The sequence below is a fragment of the Enoplosus armatus genome, chromosome 7, assembly GCF_043641665.1.
Source record: "Enoplosus armatus isolate fEnoArm2 chromosome 7, fEnoArm2.hap1, whole genome shotgun sequence".
Lineage (NCBI taxonomy): Eukaryota > Metazoa > Chordata > Actinopteri > Centrarchiformes > Enoplosidae > Enoplosus > Enoplosus armatus.
Window position 1 is genome coordinate 3988696 of NC_092186.1, and position 24554 is coordinate 4013249.

General features: G+C 40.6%; 1 protein-coding gene across 13 annotated transcripts in view; it reads left to right on the forward strand.

Moving 5' to 3' along the window:
- The window catches only part of nlgn1 (neuroligin 1), a 263428-nt gene extending 243315 nt beyond the window's left edge, over window positions 1-20113 (forward strand). For 12 of the 13 annotated variants that reach the window (XM_070909603.1, XM_070909591.1, XM_070909601.1 and 9 more), the window contains 7 exons: window positions 9947-10132; window positions 11579-11845; window positions 11935-12296; window positions 13954-14114; window positions 17336-17492; window positions 18685-18762; window positions 19517-20113. In XM_070909603.1, coding sequence (XP_070765704.1) covers window positions 9947-10132; window positions 11579-11845; window positions 11935-12296; window positions 13954-14114; window positions 17336-17492; window positions 18685-18762; window positions 19517-20113 — 1808 coding nt within the window. Of the gene's footprint in view, window positions 1-9946; window positions 10160-11578; window positions 11846-11934; window positions 12297-13953; window positions 14115-17335; window positions 17493-18684; window positions 18763-19516 lie in introns of all 13 variants that reach the window. The other variant, XM_070909590.1, reaches the window with a different exon arrangement.
- Window positions 20114-24554: the final 4441 nt, after the last annotated feature.

The window sequence follows — 24554 nt, forward strand, 5'->3', positions numbered from 1 at the left end:
ATTATTCAGTTATTCCTGATGAGTTCCTCATCAGCACGCTGCCACCAGTTTACTTCTTTGCCCACTGTCAGCTGTAAAGATTATAATGACATGAGTTTGAATGATGAGGATCTGAGGTTTAGTATGCCCTCAACACACACTGGTACACACTCACACACACACACACACACACACACACACACACACATTTACCACTCTCTGTGGGTGTGTACTGGGGGCTTTATCTCTCTGTCTCTCTCTTTCTCTGGTTGTATTATTTAAACGGACATTTGACTTATGTGGTGTCGGTTTACTTACTGAAGATAAGTAGTGCCTTTCAAATGCTAATGTAGACACTCACACAAACACGCACGCACACACACACATATGCACAGCAGCTATCTTTGCGACTGAATTAGTTAGTGGATTACAAAGGTAAAATGACTCAGACATTTCATCTTTTCAGTTTTGTGTTTGTGTGTCTGTAACAGTCCTCTAGACGCACCTTTATAGGGAAGTCTCTGGGAATTGTCCCTTGTCTTTTGCCCATAACCAGTTACAGAGTTTATCTGTCTTGGGTCAAAGGTGAATGGTGATATTTTTATTCTCTCCTGTGGTTGTATTTCGGATCATTTAAACCTGCAATAACGGACCACTTTTGTTCACTTGGGGATAGCAAAACTAGCTGTAAACACTGACATATACCACGTCATAAGTTGATGTGGCAAACTTTTTATCGAACTGTTGGCCATTTACGCATCTATCAAATACAGAGTGACATTAGCATTCACTTGGAATTGTGTTTCTGGCATTAGTGAGTCCAACATTCACTCTCCTTTAACTGTGTTTCGGTGTCCACCAACTGGGGAATATCTGGCTTTGAAAGCTGCAATAATAATACAATTATAAATAAATAAATGAACAATGAGTATGCATAATTTAAAGTTGGCCTCCACTCTATTGAGTGTTTGAGCATCTTTCAACGTATTGTCTGTCAAACCCAGCTCTTGTCGACCTGCAGCAGTAGGCAGCTGTTTACGACAAAAAAGCTCCTATAAACCCACTGTACACTTTTGTCCCAGCATCACACAGCAGACAGACAAAACTGGGAACTGGCTGAATAAAGGGAAGCGTTTAGCAGCTAAAGTGCCATTTTTTTTCTTAAGTTGGTGAAGAGCAAAAAAAAAGAAAGAAGAGAATTAATACTGGACTTAATTTGTCAAGTGGCCAGAAACCAAACAAGTTAAGCCTTTTTCTCTGTGAATAGGCAACTGAGTGCTAACACATTAGCCGTAACAGGTTTATAAAGTGATAATATGTCAATGTTGTGTTTTCACCTTGCTCTGTCTCCCCCACGTGTACAGAAAAATCAATCAACTTTACGATGGTCTAACTTGACAATAAGTCGCAGCCTAGTTACTTTCTTTATCCCTTTCTCCTTAAAACTATATTTTACAGTGTAATGTGAATCTACCTGGCATATAGTATATTGTGTCTTTGTAGCCTACAAAATGTCATATTTTAATGGTATTAGTGGAGAAATCTTTATCACGTTGATGTTGATGACGATGTTTCAGAACACCTGCTGTGACATGATTGATTGGGGGTGTGGCCAAAAGTACAATGCAACTATTCGCACAGTAACGCATAAAAGCACTGCTGTTTCTTCTCAGTTTGGAGACAGTGAAGAAATAAAAGGCTTTCATTTATGTGTTGCAAAGTTCAATTCAATTTTATTTATATAGAGCCAAATCATAACAGAAGTTGTCTCAGGGCACTTTTCATATAGGTCTAGACAGTACTCTTTATAATATCATTCACAGATACCCAACACGGAAGAACTTCTGTTTAAACGTGCACAAACCTCGAGCAGAACCAGACTCTGGGTAGGCGGTCATGCCTTGACCCGGGGGGGGGGGGGGGGGGGGGGCAGTAGGTGGCCACAGTCATAGATCCAGACTCTGCATCTCCGGAGGCAGAAATACCTGCAGAAAGCAACAGAAGGAGAGAGGAGAGAGACAAGAAAGCACACAGCTACCGGAGAGAGAAGATGTCCAGTTATTAACATGCATTAATGGGATGAGAATGAGTACAGATGGAGAGGGAGAGGAGGAGAGTGGAGCTCAGTGCATCATGGGAATAATATGTCACTGTAACTGTATCTTTTCTTGTAAAGTAAACATTACTTTACATCCCTTAAACATCATACTTTCTCATTTTTTGCTCACATATTTCATTTATTCACATGATGTGAATACGCTCGCTGAAGTCGAATCCCCCTCACTCTTTAACCATGCAAACGGGGCACACCTGAAAATGAGAACTTGCTCTGTGTTCGTCCCCAGTGCTGTCTAAATAAAGGTTGAATGAGTGAATATCCTGTAGCTCCGCATTCATTATTTCCAGTGAGAAATGCTTTGTGCCTCATCAGCATATTCCCCAGCTGGTTGCCCTCGGCGTGCCGTTGTCTTCGGGGGTTGTTGTGTGGAGGGAGCGGATATAGATGGAGCGCTGCTGAGACACTGTAAATATTTGGAGCTGCTCTTGCACCATTTGTTTTAAGCAGACAACCACAGACTGTAGGGCAGCGAAGAGTGGGGGGAGTGTATTGTGGATAGTGAGGTTGTGGCATAATGGTCTTTTCTTATTAAACATCACATATGAACCAGTCATTGTGTTACTGCAAAGTCCTTGTAGCTGATCAATACTTTTGACATTTTTAACAAAAAATCCTACATTACAGACTAGGAGCATGGAGTTTTTGGAGCTAGATGCATATTAGGGACTAAAGGTTAGGACATCTCAGCCTCTGTAGCATAAACTTTGACAATTCTTGTTTTAAGCCGTTTCCCCAACTTCAGGACAAATTAAAGCTGCTCTAATCAATATTCTTATAATACCAATGTATCAAGTCGCAATGGAACAAAATGTGACATGTGAAAAGGGTCACTAATATTGATGAAACTACGCAGAATTATCACCTGAAGCTCGCCCTCTGCATTACTGAGCTTCACAGCAGCTTGTTTAGCTGTCCGGCCTGGAACCCCCCCCCTGTACACTCCCCGCTCAGCACAAATTCATCAGGTGACACATGACTCCAAATGAATGATGATGTTGCTCCGGAACGGCTCGATGTGTAAATAAGCACATTTAAGTCGCCATATTGTCTTAAAAACAGATGATATCTCAATGTTGTGCGGGTTTAAGTAATTTGAGATTATGAACTACTTATCACAAATGACCCATTGTGTGCAAGCCTGAAAAAAATGTAATACTTCTGACACCTGCCAGGTTCTGTATGTATATATGATGTGTTTGTTCCAACATTTCATCCATTAGTTTAATGATTTTGTTTATTATTTAAATGCAGTAAGGAACATCCATGATGTGTCACCCTGCCTTGTGGAACTACTCTTCCAGAATTCAATATTCTCATTTGTGCTCTTTCAGACAATATTCCAGTGGATACATTAAAGGAATTAGACTTTACAAATTCCCATTGTCCATTGGGGGAATATTTAGGCGTGAAATAGTCATATTTAACATACTGAATTGGAATTAAAATCTATAATATACCATTGTCAACAGGGACTGAAGTAGGACAAAATATCCATAAATCATTCATCATTTGGAACACAATGGCAGGTTCTGCCAATTTCTTTCAGTCTTTAAGCCTCATTCTTATTCCCTCTACTTCTCCATTGCTTTGTCTCTTGTTTATCAAACTATATTGTCGAACTCTTTCTCTTTCGCATTCTCACTCATTCTCCTTCTATTCACTGACTGTAACAGGCCACATCTGCCGCCCACATTTACCTGCTCCCTTTTCCCTCCGCTGCTCTTTCTCATTCTGTCTTTCTTGACATCAAGACTCAAAAGGACAGATAGTGAAAGAGAGAGAGAGAACAGAGAGAGGATTATGGTATACAGACCATGACTGTGAAAAATAGATGTGCGCAGAGAAAGAAGTATTAAAAAAATCCCCATCTTTCTCTTCGTCTGGCGTTCTCTCTCTGGTTCAACAGAGATAGTGGGGATAAAAGCTGGATTCCTGGATCAGGATTCACCTTAATATTGTCATCCCAGGGAGCTTAGAGGCCGGGTGGCCGAATCGCAGTCTCAGTGATCACGGACGGTGGCTTTTAGCCCAACCTTAGACATAGACACATATGATCTATCCTACACAGGGGAGGAAAATGGAGCATGTCTAGCCTCATAGGAGCTGAAAGACTGATAAAACTCATCATTTACAAGCACGGCGTCAAAGACTGAGGAACCTGAAGTGGCACGTTGAGATACTTTCATTGTTTGTAGTTCCATGCTGTGAAAGTTGATAGTCAAGTATTTTACTTTATACTTGATTTCCTTAAGTTTTGTTCTATTATTGGATTTTGCTGAATTTAATTTGTTCCTGTTTAGTATCTTTTATTCACTTGTTTTGTTTTTATTTATGTTAATTTGTTGTTGAAGGTGAAAGTGGGTTTGCAAGATAAATCTTTTTTTCTTGAGGCATGTTGAAGACTTTGAAGGCTATAGCAAATGAGAGAGAGTGCCTTCTGTTATGCACTTTGTAAATTCAAATACAAATTAATTCTTTTTTCAGACTTTGCTGCGCTTTCCGAATCACATAATCTTTTCATTCCAATGTATCATGAAATCTGACTCATTTTTTTACTTAAATTGCGACAAAAGAAAGACAGAAAATGTGGTGTGTGTCTACATACATTTCTTCCCATAAATCAACCATAGCATGGTAACAGTGCACTTTATCATTAACACTGATGTGCATGTTCATGTGCATGTGCATGCACATGCGGCTGGTCTCTGTGGGGGACTCAGTCACAACGAAAACAGTAGAACATATGATAGAGGACAGTTATTGAAGCAAAGTGATGGGGAGGGTAGTTTGTGGCCCTAACTGGCTATTGCCTCCTTTTCAAACAACGAATCCATTTCAAAACTTGACACAAAACAAACACAACAGATGATTCAACAGTGATTCAGCAGTTTACTTGTATACATATCAGTAACTTCTACCTGTTTTTCTTTTTCCCCCTTCTCCCAATCATCTGTTTTTCTCCTCTGTACAGCAGCTCCAGCCACTATGCTTGTAGTATCACAAAAGTTATTAAGCCCACGCTTTCTTTGCTTTTATTAGCCTGTTTTGTCTCATGTACTCCTGGATACCTTCCTAGGATGACACCCGATATGATAATGACAACTATGAAAAGATGGAAGTATAGAATGTCTGCGTCCCTACTGTACCTTTATGAGATGGCCTTCGTTGCGGTGCCAACAAAAACATGAAGGTATTTGAAATGACATATTCAAGGGATGTTTGCCTGAGTGCCAGCAGTAGCTGGATGACTCCATGCATGTAGGCAGTATCTTATCATCCAGAGCAGCTTTGCGACCACATCCGCACACTGTTAAGAACCAAGCATCGGTAAATCTGTAAATGATCTATTCCAGCCATGAACTGTAAGTGAGCGCAAATCAGTTCAAAACTGCAGCTTTTGTTTTGGCAATTCCAACATGCAGCCACTGCTCCTGGGCTTTTGTGTGTATGTGTGTCCATCCATTTGCTTCCTGATGAAGACTGAACTTCTCTCCAAACTGCGGCCATTTTGTTCCTACAGTATCTCATTAATTTGTTGGGTTAAGGTTTAGTGGTTTTACTGTTAAGGTGTTAAAGATTCCACATCAAACAGGCTTGTTCTTTGTTTGCATCTGCGTCTGTGTTCGCACATTTGTGACTCTTGTATCTCAACATGTCTGCATTAGAGGACCCTTGTGTGTGTGTGTGTGTGTGTGACAGAGAGGGAGGGAGAGCCCTGCCTTGCTGCCCCACCACTGTTGGCGTACTAATCATTCTTCCTGCCTCGCGCTTTGTGATTGCCAGCCCATCCCTGCACTGCAGCTAAATTGAATCAATTAAAAATCTTCTTGTAGATGGCTGCTGTTGCTTCCACGAGATCAGCCTTTGATCAAGAAACGCGCAAATAAATAAGCCAGTGGAAAGGGAATAGAAAAGGACTGAACTCAATTAAACAGTCAGCCGAGGAACGTGTCTTGCTGTGGGTGTCAGTGAGAGTGCGTGGATGCAGATGCACTGTGCTTGTGAGGGAGTCGACAATCTGTATGAAGCAGTGCATGTTTGCGAGCTTTCAGTGGTGCGTATAGTGTGAAGCAAATGTGTGTGGGAGAGAGCACTTATGTACAGTGGAATGCCACTTGTGAACTGATGACATCATGACAGAATACATTAACAAATCTTTTTGCTTTTTCGTGTGTGTGTGTATCCTCTGTATAGCTCTGCATTACTCTATATTACCCATAAAATAAAATAGATATTATAAATATTATATTATACTTAATATTAAGTACAATTTAGAGGACTTTGTATTACATTTTCAAGCCATTATAAACCTAATTTATACATTATGGGTACTATAATCACATAAATACATCTTATCTTAACAGTCACAAGATTTCCTGATGCCATTGTAATGAAGAGTGTGTGGAGAATGGGTTTAGCATACACTCATTATGGCTCACCATATATTGCAAGTTTATATGAATCTTGCACACGCAGTCGCTTAAACCTTTATGTGGGAATGAAATTGGCTTTTTGTTTGGAACACTAAGAGTCTGCAGCCATGCTAGCAGCTCTATGAGGCCACATTTAGACACGACAGCGCCTTCAGCTAGCACTAGCATGCAAATATGCTTACAATGCCGACTCTAACGTGCTTGTGTTAGAGCAGGTGCAGCATTCAGTCATAAATCAATGTTTTGGACAAATTTACCAGATGATGACGCTAGATGAAAAGCGATTACAATTCATGCTGAAGGGAACATTGACATCTGTACCAAATTCCATAGCAATCCATCCAGTAGTTGTGGAGATATTTCAGCGTAGAAGTGGCAGACTGAGCGACTGACTGGTTCACTCTGTGTTGTCTGCCTCTGATATGATGGATATTATGCAGCTTGATCAATCACATATTCATTTTATAATTGGTTGATACATCTGGTTGAACAATGAGAGTCCTTAAATTGAACTGATTCAAATGACACATTCTGAATAATAATGTATAATACTGTAGTTTCTCTTTATTTACCTCAACTGTAGAGAGAACCAGGCCTTTACTTGAAACTGGCTTTTATTTAAGACATTTATTTTATCTGCTCCCGATCTGAGAGAATGACATGACTGTTGTTGTACTGATGGAATTAGTGCTGTGGAAATGAAATGGCAATGCTTCTTAATATTTTTCAACTGGCATTTATTTACAGTATATAAGCTTTTCACCTTAAAGACATCGACTAAAACATACAGTATGTATGCACAGAGCAGTGATGACATTGTTCCTTTCTGCAGTCTATTACAGAAGCACCTCCTCGGAGGCATTACCCCAGATGTCTCTATACATGAGGCCTGAATGCATCCCTGTGGAAATGAACTGTAGTGTTGACTGACACTGGGTAATGAGCACTCCATTTAGCCACAGAGTGGGACGATGGTGAGAATAAAAACATAAAAGAGGACGGGAAGAAATGTGTGTGCGGTGTTGAACATGAAATTGCTCTAAAAGACCAGAGCTCTCCTGTGGGTATACTTGAGGTGCCTTGTCTGGTCAGAACATTCATACCTCACTAGCACTGGCTCTTTATGCAGCTGCATGGACCAGGAGTACCTGAGAGGTATAATTGAACAGGAAAAAATATCTAAATGGAAATGTAGATTGAGGTGGGGCTGAAATTGATGCTGGGAATGCAGGTTGGTATACCGTGATCATATGGGCCCTACATGTATTATATCAGCCCTCATAAAAGACCAGAAATTTAAAGCATGCATTCATATTTGTTATACGTTGCAGTTCATTCCTGTTTACTACAACTTGGGTCTTATTTTGTGGTTTTGGCCAATGGTCTCATTGGTGATAATAGAATTGGACTCAGCAAGTTAATTGCTCAGATCTGGGAACACAAACGGGACTCTAAACTGACTTCTCGTGTTTCTTCCCCAATCTGACTTTGTTGTCGCAATGTCACTGTGTTCCCAGATCTCCCCAGTTACTTTAGTGAGTACAGTGTTATCACAGCCAATACCAATTTTGGCCAAAACTACAAAAATAAGGTTGTAATAAACCAGAATTATCCTTTAAAACCACTAAATAGTAATACTACCTGAAAAAGACATGTAAATAGGAATTAGTCATGCAATTTCATTTATTTAAAACACTCTCTACAGTTTTTCAGAAAAGCATACATTTTTTTTATATTCACACCCCTGATTGGCCCATCACTGATGATGTGTGTTGCACTTTCAGTGACTTGTTGAGACATCAGTTATTATTATACATGTCCACCTTTATTACAACATAAAAGACCTTAAGTCTAAACTGAGTTTCAGTTGCACAGTATGCATAATGGGTATATGTGGATGTGCAGTCATAAAATAAGCATTATGTCATAGTATAAGCATATCCATCAGGCATTCCAGATGGATTGTCAGTATAAATGGCATTTAAGTAATTTAAAGATGCAGAGAGATGCAGAGTTAAGAAAAGGCTGAAACTGATTATTGTAGAATCATTCATGTTTTTGGCTCCGAAAACAAAGCTGGAACACCTGATTTGTTCAGCCAACTGAAAGGAGTTTAAATGTTATTCCTTTTCTACAGTGCATTCAAGATTTTTTTTTATTTATTTGCTTTGAGAAAACAAATCCATGTTACTCTGAACAAACAAACAGAGCTGTTTTCATGACTCACATGACTATCTCATCATCATAAGTTCTATTTGGGGCTGGACCATATGTTTAGATATGTCTCTCCAAAATGAGTCCGTCTGTGTTATATTTAGCGTATCCATTCTTTAAGTGGCTCTGCAGGGTAATAACTATTGTTTTAGTGCAGCAAATTATTAAACAGCCAGGCTTGTTGGTTTTCCTTGTACAACGGAGAAATATGCCTCGTTATCTACTGGCAGTTGTGCTCGGATGGTCCAAAAGTAGATTTCTGTTTATTTTATTTTAATCAAGGAGATCAAAAAGAAAAGAAGCTAGTTGTGTCCCTGGTGGTCTTCACTTTTCATTTTATGAGGGGTAATTAACTGCAAACCTATGAATGTAAAAGATTTTTTCCCGTACGAGAAAAACAAAATTTCTTCAAAATATGTCACACACTGAAAGCATCTTTTTTTTATCCATTTCCAGTCGTGTTGGTGGTAATTTTGCTTCTCTATCTGATTGCCCCTTGTCTATCCAAGTTGACCATGCGATGAGAACTTTGATGGCTGCATTAATAACTGGTGGCGTACTGCTTCTGATAATTACGTAGTTACAGAGCACTTCCCTAGCAACAAAATTGCAGAGAGAAAATGTCACATGACTGCATACACTAACTCTGTCCTGTCCTCCTTTCACTCCTCATCTCTCGTCTTTTTCACTAAGGTTAAATTCTAACAACTGATCATTTATTTCATTTATTTATACTTTGCTTGTAATAGCTATTCTTTTGTGCTTTCTTGCAGATTTTGTCTCGGATCAACAATTAATTTGCTTTGAACTTGCATATTTCTATGTTAACTCATGTAAGGCTTCTGACTGAACAAAGACATTCATTTCTTATTTCTCAAAAGGAATTCCTGTAGCAATAATTAATTTGAGCAGTTTTTGGTTAGACCATTATAACCTCTCTTGCTTTCACTGATGAAAAATCAGTGCCCTCTCTTATCAGGAAACCAAATAGCATCCATGATATTTAATGGATACGATTTTTAAAATGAGATAATACCTCTTGCCATTAAAAATCATTTTTTATTTATGTATTTTTTTTATATGTCCGTTGTTAGTGGGTGAAGTAATATTATTGTTATTGAACCCTTCTGCTCACAACACTGATAATAATAAAAAGAAGGATAATACTAATGTCCCCTCTGTCCTTTGTCCTCTGGTGCAGGGTTCTTGAGTACAGGTGACCAGGCAGCCAAAGGGAATTACGGCTTGTTGGACCAGATCCAGGCTCTGCGCTGGACCAGTGAGAACATTGCAGCCTTTGGCGGCGACCCGTTACGTATCACTGTGTTTGGCTCCGGCGCCGGAGCTTCCTGTGTCAACCTGCTCACACTGTCTCACTACTCTGAGGGCAACCGCTGGAGCAACTCCACCAAAGGTAAAAATCACGAGTCACTGGGGAATTCACGTGGGATCTTCATGTATATTTAAGCGTGCATGCAGTACTTTATGTGCACGTCAGTGGTGTGTGACTGTGTGAGTGCTTGCTACAGAGGAAACTCACACAGTTCAGTTTAGCAGATGCTGTTTTTATTATGGATTTGTTTTGGCTTCATGTGTGTTAAAGTATGATTTTGGGTCTCGAATGGAGCCTTTTGTTCTCATGTGGGAGCTGCTTTTCCTGCATTTAACTATAATTACAACATTCAACTGCGATAATGAGATGCTATCTGAGTTCAAATGGTGTTGTTTCCACCTGGCCAAACAAACTATTATTGAAGAGAAAACACTACAGAGGTGAAATAAACTGCTCCGAGCATGCTTGGTGTGAATGCACCCTGACTGATTAGAAGGAGTTGGGATCTAACACACTGTAGAGACGTTGTTCAGTCTCTTGCTGTATTTTCCACCCAGAAATAGCAGTATGTACATTAAAGTTAAGTAAGAGTAAGAGTAAGCAATGAATTGTCATCCTAACGTGTTTGGTCTGACAGTATAGTGGGATATGGTCAGATTCCTTGGGAGCAACAAAAGGCTGCTGTCTAAATTTAGTTCTTCAATTTAAATTTGAAAGTCAGAACGGAAAAAAAGATTTTGCAAAAACATGAACTGCTTTCACTGTGTTTCATCTGATCAGAGCAAAGGGAGGGAAAAAATAAAAATAAGCTACCAATTATTAATTCTGTTTCATGTTCAAATTCAGTAAAGGAATGAAAGAGATTTAGATTTTTGTGTGACAGAACACATAAGAAGAACTTTTAAGCTCCTGTGGACTCCTGAAGTCTGGTGTTAATCTTTATTTTTCAACTAAAGACCGAAATCAACAATGTGTTCCCTCTCTCAGAACTTTCTGACTTCCCTCCCCTGTCCATGGCACTAAGTCCCAACCTCACTGGTTGAAAACTGCAGATGTAAATCTTCAAAAATGGGACACAAAACAAGTTTTATTGTTAAAAAAGGTTCAATAATTTCCTAAAACAGCTGGGCACTGTAGTTTTTTGCAAACATCAGTCAAACAGAAGGAAATAGTGCATTTGTTGGGCACTATTTTCAGTCACAGCTTAATACAAATTTTGTGCTCTAGTGAGTATTTAGGGAAGACTCTGAAGGGGCCGCAGGGATAATGTAGTCAGCACTACCGCTAGCAACCTAACGTGCAAGCATGTTTTCTGCCGGCTGACCAGTACCGGTTATGTGACCTATTACTATGTTTTCTCGTAGACCATACTGGCTTATAATTGCCTGCATGAATATTCATGAAGAGTATAATATCATATTTTGGAGGGATATTGGCTTGCCAAAGGTTTTTTTAGTAATTACCTTTCGACAGTTGAAAATGTGCTGTTTTCGTCTCCAGGCCTGTTCCAGAGGGCCATCGCTCAGAGTGGCACTGCTCTGTCCAGCTGGGCCGTCAGTTTTCAGCCAGCCAAGTATGCCCGGATGCTGGCCAGTAAGGTGGGCTGTAACCTGGAGGACACTGTAGAGCTCGTGGTATGCCTTCAGAAAAAACACTACAAGGAGCTGGTGGATCAAGACATCCAGCCAGCCCGCTACCACATCGCCTTTGGACCTGTTATTGATGGAGATGTTATACCTGATGACCCTCAGATACTCATGGAGCAAGGTATCAATTCACTTTGTTTTGCAATTTGCAACAACGTTTCTACCCTAATTGTGTACTTTTTAACATCCATCTCTACCATCTCTTTCAAGGTGAGTTCCTCAACTACGATATTATGCTGGGAGTTAACCAGGGCGAGGGCCTTAAGTTTGTCGAGCTTATCGTGGACAATGAAAACGGCGTTCAGGCTAACGACTTTGACTACGCCGTGTCCAGCTTTGTGGATGACCTCTATGGTTATCCAGAGGGCAAAGACATCCTTCGAGAGACCATCAAGTTCATGTACACAGACTGGGCCGACAGGCACAACCCGGAGACCCGCCGGAAGACACTGCTGGCCCTCTTCACCGATCACCAGTGGGTAGCACCAGCTGTCGCCACAGCTGACCTGCACTCCAGCTTTGGGTCACCGACATACTTTTATGCCTTCTACCACCACTGTCAGACGGAACAGGTGGGTATCTGGCTGTCTGGGTGGTGCATCGAGTTTATGGATCATCAATGATATGATAAAAGTTACAAAATACTGCTGGCTTGTTGTATGTCTCCCTGGGTAAAGCTTTCAGTGACAAAACCAAACGAAGTCATAATCTGAGATCAAATAGAGAGATTATGAAGAGTAAGTTTTATGTTTAAAGGTGCTACTTGTAATTGTATATCAGTTACTGATAATGTATCAACTCTAAAGGTGCTTTCAAGTAGTCTGGTTCCAGATCTCAGAATCCCCACCCACATCTCTGAATTGGGCTATTCGAATAGGTCTGGTTCTGTGGTCATTGATGGCTGTGTTTTGTAGGATTAAGAATGGTACATTCGCCTTCCTACATAGCTAGCTATCTACCTAGCTACATCAATGAATATTCGCTGCAAAAATGGCGCCAAGTGTGGATGAGGTCGTTGCAGCTGTACAGCTGAACAACGCAGAAGTCAACTTTTTATACTATCATCATGAAAAATATTCAGTTAACTGCTTCTACCAACTGCCACTGGAGCTTTCTTGTCAACCAAAATAGATGTCAGTGGAATATGTCACTTGCTACTGATTGGTTAGGGCAAAACAAAATAACTCCCCCTCCCAAACAGAAATTGGCTAACATGAATACAATATGAGACTGAATGAATGAACTGAAAGGGCAATTTCGTTTGATGAACAAGTAGGCATTTAAATTGAACACAAAGCAATTTTCACCTTCTTTCATGTTCACTTTATTTATGCAAATTTTAACTATTACCCGCCACACACAGCCATAGTACTACTGTGCAAATGTTATGTAATGTATGTCTCTGTACATTCCCAAAGTGGAGTAAGAAGTTAAAATATTGTCAGCCCATGCAGACACATCTTGCTTCAGTTTGAGTGTTTGCATCCATTCATGTCTTTCTATTTCTTAAGCTTGAACACACCTTGAGGCTTTAAATGTACAAACGCATTGCGAACAAATCAATTTTCTATAATTACTGTAATCCAACAAGACCAGCACTAAAAAGCAGGCAGCATGTTGTGGCCTTCACACAAAGTTTTAGAAAAGGTTTTTATGTGTCAGATTTGTGTCAGAGAAATCTGCTTCTGATTCTTTTGGAGCATAAAAATGAATCGCTTTGTGACAGGAAGGCAGATTGCTGTACAATACAAAGAGACAGTACTTCATGGCACAAAACACTGTTTGATTTTATTCCAATTACATTATTGTAACAGACTAGTTTGCAGCCTATGAAGTGACACTTTTCTAGTTTTGGATTCCTAACTTCTTACTCTTTCTTTTAGTTGTATAACTACTTTCTGCAACATGTACTTTCAACATCTTAGTTTGGAATTCAGTTCAAAGCCACCCTCTTCTGTCTGCGCCATCCCTTTATTTTTCATCTTGTCACTGTAATACACCGAATACTGGGCCAGATGTGGTAGGAAAAAATAATATGAAAAACGCATCTCATTTCCCCTTTTCTCTGTTAAGAAATATTTTCCCAGCTTCTTTGATCTGTCTGTGTCTGTGTGTATCATCACAATATCCATTATGTGCCAGCAGCAAAAGTAATGCCTTGCAATGTCCTGTATCTGTCACATAAATGTAATAATACTGATCTGATTTGGTTCATCTGCTGCTCATTAGGTACCGCCGTGGGCAGACGCAGCACATGGAGATGAGATCCCGTATGTGTTTGGCCTACCGATGATTGGACCAACAGAGCTGTTTCCCTGCAACTTCTCCAAGAACGACGTGATGCTCAGTGCTGTGGTCATGACCTACTGGACAAACTTCGCCAAGACAGGGTATGGTGACACTGTAAACTTGGCTCCCAAGGGCCAATACAACTCATCATATATTATCCCCATGGACTGGGACAGTACCATCATAACTCTGAGCAAGCCTGTTAACTGAGTTCAAATGCAGTTTATGCATTAAGTGCACCAAATGAGGTAGCTCCAACTCAAACTTATTGTACACCCATGCTCTAGCTAGTAGCTATTACATTTGAGTACTTTTATTGAGTTGTAAATAATGGCTAAACCCTTTCATGTCAGAATTGATGTATGCCTTTGTACTTGTTAATGTTTGATGATTTGCATTAGCTAGCTTTGTCCTCTTTTTCTCATTCTATTGTAACTAACATCAACTTTTATCAATCACTGCACTTACATGCTCTTAAGTAACTGAGTTACAGTCAGCTTTCTCCAGTAAACCCAGCAAATATGGCCTTTTGAGCCCCATGCGGGCAGCCCACTAGTAATGAGGCCCACCCTGCCTGAAATGTGGGGCACGTGTGGGCACCACACTTTGGGGCCCAGGTGGGGCCCTAGTGGGACACACCCAGCCCAAAGTGTGGGCTGGCCACACTAAGCACTGCTCACTAGTGAGTATACTGTGGGCCTACGTGAGTGTACTGCTCCAGTGTCCCTGTGGCTCCTTAACAAATAACACAATTAGTTTGGGTTCGCTTTGTACCTGCAGTATAAACCAAAACTGGACCCACAGCATAACTACGCTTCCGCATGTGCAGAATAATTGCATGAAAGTAGCAGTAATAAACTCATCTGTTGTCATATGTAATATGTTTCGATTATTGCAAGCAAGAAACATGTATTCGAAGAAAAAATGTTTAGGATATTCAATATCGAATGCAATATTAAAATGCTGAGAACCAGTTTCTTTGTATAAAACAGAATAATGACCACATAGGTCATTAGAACACAATAATCACTCATCAATAATCATCAACAATCCCCTTCAGGGTGCCAGTGGATGTAGCTTTAGAAAACATTTCTTGTTTGCTCCTTCTGGTCCTTCCACCATCTCTGAAAGAAAACAACTGAAATGTTAAAAACAAAACAAAGTTGGGCATGTGCAGTATAGTTACCATAATGGCTCAAGCCACCATCGGACCATAATTAGTCCGAGTATGTTGATGCCGCTGCTTCTGCTTTCCATCTTAAAGGATTGCCAAGCTTCTGTTGTTCTAGATTTATTTTGTACTTTCACTCCTAAATTGGCACTTAAGAGCATTCTTAATTGTAATTCTTGATGCTCATTCAGCTTATTACTCTCTGCTGTTCCCCGAAAGACACACAAATAGTCTTTGATTATTGTAACTTTACATTGTCACATTTTTTGATGAAAGTACAAGTTTAATAGTTTAATAGTTTCAATAGATGTCAGGTGAATGAATTCAGATGATACTTCATTTCTTTAGTCTCACTGGAGTAAATAAGGAGCCTCAATAAGGAGCAAGTTTTGTTTGAAATCATTTTGTAAACAAAAAAATAAACGTACTCAATAATTTATTATGGAAGATATGCTAAGTTGCACCACCAAAGGGGACTTCACAATTTAAAATCACAATTTAAGGTGTGATTCTGATAAAAGGTATTCCATTTTCATATTCAATTCTCCAAATCATCGGACCAGTCATTGTTTATGGATCACCCTGGTTTCAAGCTTCAGCATGTTCATATATAAAAAAAAATCAGCCAAAGGGTTATTTAAACATTTTTTGTAGGCATTTGTTCTGCAATCACTCTTACAGAACTTGATCAGTATGCAATTACCATTAGTAGACCATGAGCTAATTTGTAATTTCATTGTAATTGTGTTTCCTCAATATTAACCCCCATTTGATGAGCAGGAGTAGTGAATTTAGCTATCGTGTTTTATGGACTGTGCAGTGTAATTGGTATTCTATGCAGATACCCTATACATATCTTTAAATACATTCTTAATTAATGGTCGTAGCCTGAAGAGTGACATTCTCGATGGGACAAAATTAAAATCCTTTTTTTACCCCCCTTCTGTCTCACGTTGCCTTTCAGCATATAGTAATGGTCGTAATTGTTTTCTGAGAGCATAATGGGGGGACATTGGCTTCTTCCGTGCTCTGCCCAGTAGCCCTGAGGGGAACAGAAAGGCACTAATGATCTTCATATATAACCTCAAATTGACATGGAATGCTGGGTACCTGTGGGATTTATGCCACCAATTTGAATGGTTAAGCGTGTTCCTGATGCGGTCTGGCTGGCTCCATATGCCGCTCTCAGACAATGGGGCGCTCAGTAGGTCTGAATGGGCCACCATAGCTCACATGGCTGGCTCTGTTCTGCTCAGATTAAGTGTAAGTGGGTCCATTTAGCACAGGATCCCACGTGGAATGTGCTCTGTAAACTCCTCTGTATATACTGAATATAAGGGGCGAGTTCATGTGGGGTTGCTGACTGGCTTTTACAGAGTAGTTCATTCTTGTGTTATTTTGTTTATCATTTGTTTATTTATTATCATGGATTAATTCTGTTGTTTACCAAAAGTAAATGGTACATAAGATTAAAATAGTTGCTAGTTCTTAGTTTGGTTTATAGGAACTATTGAAGCATATGCTTTATGGAAATTATCAGCATGGTTTAACTGCATCTTTACCCAAACATATTCCTTGGCTGGAAGCTTCTTGTTATGTATAAAATATGTTCACTGCCAACGAGACAGTAATTAACCATAATTTAAAAACTGTGACATGCTAATTTTTTTAGCATTTGAATAACACCTCAAATTATGGAAACGTCTGAGGTTATTAGCTATCTTAAGACCTTTTCATTCAATCGGAATCTTTTGAAAACCAATCATCTGTGTACAAGAATACCCCATGTGACCTTTTGACCTGGGGGCTGCATCTCACCACAGCATTCCATTATTTTCATAATTACACTGATTAGCCTGAGGGAGATGCTATACTTAGGTCAAAATTTAAATTTTAATAAACAGACAGACGTGTCTCAAAAGGCCCACTCAACCTTTAGTTTAGCTTTTGTTCTTCCTGTCCCCGAAAGTAAACGACCACAAGGTGACATAACTATTACTGATTGGCCAGGAGAGTGCTGTATCATCTATGGGAGGCAGCGTGCCTACTTCTGCATTGTTTCAAATGAGCTCGTGTTGTGTTCTGCCAAAACAACCATCAACAGATCTCACCTTTCTGTGAATTCTTTCATCTTTTACTTTCCTTTGTCAGGGACCCAAACCAGCCTGTCCCCCAGGACACCAAGTTTATCCACACAAAGCCCAATCGCTTTGAGGAAGTGGCATGGACACGCTATAACCAGAAAGACCAGCTTTACCTGCACATTGGCCTGAAGCCCCGTGTCAAAGAGCACTACCGTGCCAACAAGGTACAGCCAGATATTACTGAATGTATTTTCTGTTTTCATGTTGTTCTGCCCTTTTTAACACTTTCTGTATGCATAAAGTAGTAGAAGAATACAAAAGAAATGATGTTTAGGATATTCAATATTGAGTACAACTCTGAGAATATGGATTGAATACTGAATAAAATGCTGAGAACCAATTTATTTATTTAAAACAGAACAATGACCACTGAATACTGATGATAGCCATCCTGGAATGAAATACATTTTGTAAAGGAACCATGGCTGAGCCAGCTATCTTTGGATTTCATAACATTTTCTGGTATCATGATGATGGTTCACTTTCAAACAAGATAGATTACAGTGGTAACCTACACTGCACAGCTAACCTGCTCTGGAGCAGGAAAAAATCAAAGGATCAGACGTATTCAAAACGCATCAACAGCCCAACTACTGACCAATTAGACCACATTGCCCCTGTCAGTATCCACTGTAGATCAGAATTCACTTTGCTCTCCATTATAATAATGTAACTACACTAATGAACAATGATTATAGTTGCATATTGATTGTGTACAATTTATTTTATTCCTGACAGTTGCAGTGTAGCCCTCACACACTTCATTCCATACAGCTGAGGACAACAACATTGTGAATGGTTTTTAGACTCAAATACATGATGATTGTAATTTTCTTTTTTACGTATTCCAACTTTAGTTATCTCCCAGTGAATTATAAATGCGACATTTTAGCATCAATTGTTTTTCTTCAAGCTGTTTTTCAAGCACTGTAGTTTTCTTCATTAGTTTTGGCAGCCGAAAGAGCCTTATTTACTAGATTTCTGCAGCAGCTCCTGATCTGATCTGACAAGTATGCCACTTTCATTTGAAAAGGCTCATAGCCGGATAGGAAAACCCAGAGTTAACTGAGCCAGATAGCAGTTCTCAAGGATCCTTGTAACCCAAAGAGAGCCAGACTATGTTGAATTTGGCAGTTATCATCATATTGTTTGCATTATCCTTTCAGTCATACTACGGTCTCGCCCTTTTGTTGACCTGAAAAAGATTTGTGAGGTTTGGTTAATTCTTTTGTAGCTTAATTTTACTTCATACAAAACTTCAGAATTAGTTTGAGATATTAGCATCCAGGTTATCAAAATGACAACGTTCTCATCCTAATTTTCTCTCCCTCATCACATTTTCTCTCCTCTCCTCAGGTCAACTTGTGGTTGGAGCTGGTCCCTCATCTGCACAGCCTCAATGAGGTCACCCAGCTCATCCCTACCACCACCAAGGTTGGTACTAAATCGTCTATGCTGCTTCTAAAAAATTAACTGCCTGAGTTGTTCCCTCCACAGCAATGGTTTTGGAGTAGACCCAAGCAACTTAAAAGAAGGAACTTTAAATTGCAATATTCAGATTGTTTGTTGACCCAACTTTGTCTAATCCTGCCCTCAAGTGTGAGTTTCTACTTCTGTGGTTGACATGAAATGACTTGTTGCATATAAATGTGCTATAAGAACAAATGCTTCTTTGAAGTCACACAGAGCTGTAGTTTCAGTATGAGGAGAAGGAAATTCACATCTGCTCACGCCATGAGCCAAAAGGTGTGATATACATCATCTTTTCTATCAGTTGTCACAGAGATTCCATACGTTCTAATCCCATGTACTGCATATCAGGTGTTATGTTTAAAAAAAATGGTTTTATGTTTAGCTGAGCTTTGGGTGGCTCAAACTATTGCTAAATCTTGTGTATTGATTGCTGGATAAAAACAAAGCATGTATTCCAGAAGAATGGTCTAAAGCCACACCTGCGCCTACTCTCTGTCTGAATGATAGAATCATTTTTCACAACTGAAAACAGAATAAATAAACCTTTCCCATGTGCAGTATAAGAGACAAAAGACAGCGAACTAGACAGTATTACTGTTAAACCACTAAATCACTAAATCCACAAAGCGGATTTCGCTTTCTCAGACACAATATCTTTCAACATTTAAACTCTTCAAATCAATTACACACTGACAATTGTTCTTACTGTTTTCAGATCCCTCCACCAGAGGCTACCAACCGCACCCCAAAGACCAAGGTTCTGGTGACCAAGCGCCCTAACCCGACTCCGTTCCCCACCGAGACCCAGGGCAGCCACAACCAGCCACACCTGGTGGACCAGCGTGACTACTCCACTGAGCTGTCGGTGACCATCGCTGTAGGAGCCTCCCTGCTCTTCCTCAACATTCTGGCCTTTGCCGCACTTTACTACAAGAAGGACAAGCGCCGGCATGATGTCCACAGGCGCTGCAGCCCCCAGCGTAGCGCCGCCAATGACCTGGCTCACACTCAGGAGGAGGAGATCATGTCCCTGCAGATGAAGCAGCACTCAGACCTCGACCGGGACTGCAGGGGGGTGGGCGACTCCCTGCACCCGCATGACATGGTGCTGAGGACTGCCTGCCCGCCGGACTACACTCTGGCCATGAGGCGCTCGCCGGACGACATCCCACTCATGACGCCAAACACCATAACCATGATCCCCAGCACCATGGGGGGGCTCACCTCACTCCACTCTTTCAACACCTTCCCCAGCAGTGGTCAGAATAACACCTTGCCCCATCCACATTCACACTCCACCACCCGGGTATAGCCCTGTGGATGCACCCACGTAGGCAGGACTCTGATGGCTGAGGCAAAATCTAACGCCACTGCTGCAGCAGAGACTTAAGGCCGACATGCTGACAAACACAGATATGTCAGGAGCTGAAACGCCAGCCTGGAGTTGCCAGACACCCATGGAATTACACTGGGAACGTCGACACCCTGTTAATACCTGAGGGAATATAGTCATGGGTTTTCTGGGGGTTTGGACCTGAGGAAAAAAAAAAAAAGAATAATTATGTTTTTGTAGAAAAAGAAAAGAAAAGAAGAAAAAAGTACAAATAATGAGTTGAAGAAAAAACAACCTCACAAGCTAAAACAAAGAGGAGGATGTTTTTTTAATCATTATTTTTGTTCTAATATTGCAGCAAAACAAAGTACAGTAAACTACTTTTTCTTTCTAGCGACAGATATGGCCTTCGGGATCTTTTGACAAATGACTACTTGACAGCATTATCTGGAAGCAGAACAGAGCATCAGACACGCCTCGGAGGTGAGAAGAGGGGAGCACTTTGTAAAAGAAAGAAAACATATTGTTTTCCTTTGGCATCGCGCTGCAGATTACTGTGGGGCACACAGAGTAGATGCGGCGCAAACCAATTTAGGCATGTGTTAACTTCATAAATGGAGGCTATGTAAGATAAAGCAAAACAATTGTTGAATAGAGCAAAGGAAGGACTGAAGACTTAAAGGAAAAGAAGAAACCCTGAATGCACAATGGAACCATTTTGAGGGGAAAAAATATCACAGATACTTTTCATCCATTTATTTTTGAGGATCGGGAACAATTTTATTGTATAGAACCTATTTACATATCTAGATCTGTACACTAAGCACCAAGGCTGTTTAAGCCCTCTTCTCTTGGGGGGCATCTATACTGCAAACCTGCCAGCAAGACTGAACCAGTGGGAAGTGCGGATCCACCTACTGGCTTTCCGGCAGTTCCAACGTCAACACAGAGAGCTGGGGGACAAAGGATAATTGGATATTTTAGCACGATGCGCATGACAATTTATCTGCTTGATGGCTGCTCTGCTGATTATGTCATTATTAAGAATAATTTTCACCCTCTCCCTTGCATTGGAGCAATTTCAAACGGATTTCCTGATTGGATTGCAGGAAAACACACACCCTTGCAGGACCATGGGAATTGCAGTTCCAGGTTGTGGACATTGTGGGCTGGAGTTGGGGACAGAAAAAGGGAGGGGCTGGGGATATGATAAAACTTTCTTGCATAACATAATATAGCTTGAGTGGAGCAGGGCATATAAGGACTAGTTTTGTACTCTGTGTGTTGGTACTACTTTTTGATAGTGGTTAAATCACATTACACTGTATCAATCAAACTCATTGTACCCTCAGTTGAGATCAATGTTCTTTGTTAATCTACCTATTGGACCACTTTACCGTATAGAAGTAATTACCTGCACTGTTCATTCCATTGCCCATGTTTCTTTTCTTTAACTGGGAGGTGTGTTGATTGACTGACACAGTAGATGTCCATTGGTATGAAAAAATGAAAGCAGAGGAAGACATGGTGGAAGAGTGGAATCTCTGGGCTATGTAGCTTTTATTTTCCTTTATCCAGCAAGGTTCTGTAGAGCTGTTTAAACAGGAATGCCTATACATGACTAATACAAGTCAAAGGCCAAGCACAGACAGATCACATTGGGTGGAACTCTCTGGAAATGCACAGCAGATGGACAAGAGGAAGAGCTAGGGTCAGGGTAGGTCAATTCCCATGATGCACTTTTCATCTAGTTTTCAACATTAGGCCAAGGTTGATCATTTTTGGAGGCACATTGCGTTATGGGAAGGAAGAATAAAGGCCTCCCATAGCAGCTGAGACCCACAGTCTACCCTCTTTACCTCACTTTAAAGAGCTACTACTTTTCTTCTTTTGGCCCCACTCTTTTTCTACTAAAGATTCTCTACAGTCTCATTTTTATACTGAGCTGACAGGTTGGGCTGTTTAGCAAAACGGTTTCCCCTCGCATCCACACCGCCTTCAGTTTACCGTCTCCTGCAAGGCTGTCTGCCATCGCTAACATCTTTAGGTCAGCGAAGCCTCGGCAGCCAACGATGTTAGCCACCGGAGTAGGAATGTGTCATACAGTAAAGCAGACTGCAGTCGGATCCAGTCGCTTAAGAGTCATGCGGGGGTAAAGTGGTGATCTTCAAAACAGACAGAGAGAGGAATACCCTGGATGGCAAGCCTATTGTGCTCAGATAAGATCTGTATGCTGGCGCAGAGATGCTACTTGGTAAGCTGAAACGCTTGTCTCCCTGTTTTCCCTTCACTAAAGTGTAGATGTGTGGAGGCCTCTGTTGTGAGAATACATCCTGCCCCTTTTGGCTCGCTCACAGGCACTGTGCAGTCATTCAAAATAATGAGTGCAGACTACTGTTACCCCATATAACACTGCGGCAGACAAGCTGGATGGGGGGATAAAATCTAGTCTGTCATAGGGAGTATTGCTTTTTGGGATAAGATTTAAATTGAATAAACTAATTACATCTGTTTGCTCCAGATTGTTTCTCTGAATGAAATGAACTGCCAGAGCTTATTCTGGGGTTTAAACAAAAGAAAGATTCCAAGGCTATTATCACACACCAACCTCATGGGCCAGGGACTTTTTTTTTTATATCCTTCTCTGTAAAAACAAGCCAACAACATAAAAAAGTGTGAATTTCAGAATCTGGGGACAATCCACCCTGTAGGTCTGTTGGCATTGTGTCGACAGGCCGCTACCTAGCGCTCAGTTTGCTCGTTTCTGATCGCAGACACACATACAAACAGATGCAAATGAGGACATGTGTGTGCAAACACCCACACACACAGCCATGTGCTAAGTAATTAGGCCTGGGCTTTCCAAGTGTTTTGGCATCTACTCAAGATATTGTGTATTGTATATAACACCCTGATTGCCTGCACTTGGACTCAAGATTTATAAGACCCACATAAAAAAACTACATGACCTTGTTTTTGTAAACCCAAGCCAGTGGCTGAAATGCATTTCACAAGATGTGGAGGTGAACCTTGGCAAATGAAACGCTGATGTTGGCTGGATAGCCTACTGACAGTGAGTGTTGAGGACATTGTGATAACAGCAAAAATCTCTTCCATGCAAGACCAAATAATGAGCAAGAAGTTCTTAATACATAGATTGTCTTTTTAAAATGTACAACAAGGGTTACTAACTCTCAGCCATGCTGGTATCAGACCGCACAACATCAGCCCAATTATGGCCCAACCAAAACTCAGACTTGAAGACTAATGCAACATCTGGGGCACCTCGACATCACGACATAAAGACTACCATGTCATTTCACCTAGTTTGACAGCTTCAATGATGTGTTCCAAGATGTTAACAAGGTAAAGCAAAAGAGAAATTATATTGTGAACCTGTAACCATTTGAATATCACCCTCAGGTCAGGAGAATTACACCAAATGAATGGCATATGTTGGTGAGACGTCACCCTTTGCACACATATGTATGTGCACCCAAACACGCTCCATCTTTCTACCAACTGGAAATAAAAAGACGGACAACAGAGTCGTAACGAATGGTTCCAATCTGCATTTAAATATGTAAACATTCTCTGCTGGCCTATGTATGTCATGGAAGACCGCAAGCTATGATTGACCGGGGTCCAACGTGTAATCTGCCATATCTCTCATCTGTAATCGGACACATTGGCCATCCCAAAAGGCAAAAACAGTGCGTAGTTTGATCCGAGCATGAGCCACAACCTACCTGCTTACCATCACGTTTGGGGGTGGCATTTCACTTAGATTCATTCTGGATCACAACATACCTGCATTTTTGTCATATTACATTATAAGGCACCATTTCACTTTGAACTCTTGGATTGCTACACTGCAGCCTACACAATGTAGGTATACAGTGATTATTGTATTGTAGTGACAAATACAATAGGCTCTACACTCCTAAATTAGAAACATGCTGCTGGTAAACAGTGAAATATCACAGGGCTTGGGGTTGTACATGAGTGAGCACCTGCCCAATTCAGGCACTGCTCTCCAGAGAAATGACATAGGGGCAAAGCAAGGGCAACCCATTGAATTAAACATGTAATTGCACTGATAGGTAAATAGTCAAGCAATTGCAGGGCCATGCTAAGTAGCTGTCAGCTGAGGATGAATGCTAATTAATAACTTGCCATGACGATGATAGGTGATGAATGCAAGCCAACTGTAGCGTGAGGAAAGTGAGAGAAGCGCTGGTCAGCACTGGACATATTTGAAATTAAAAATGGAAATGACTAGGAGCTTTTTTGAACTTAATATGTGGTGGCAATTGCAAACACGATTTAGCGTGCGTGGTAACTACATAAAAATAGAGCAGTCCTGGTTTTCTCACACAGAGCAAGCAGTGCTGCTGGATTGCTCGAGGATGTAAAACTA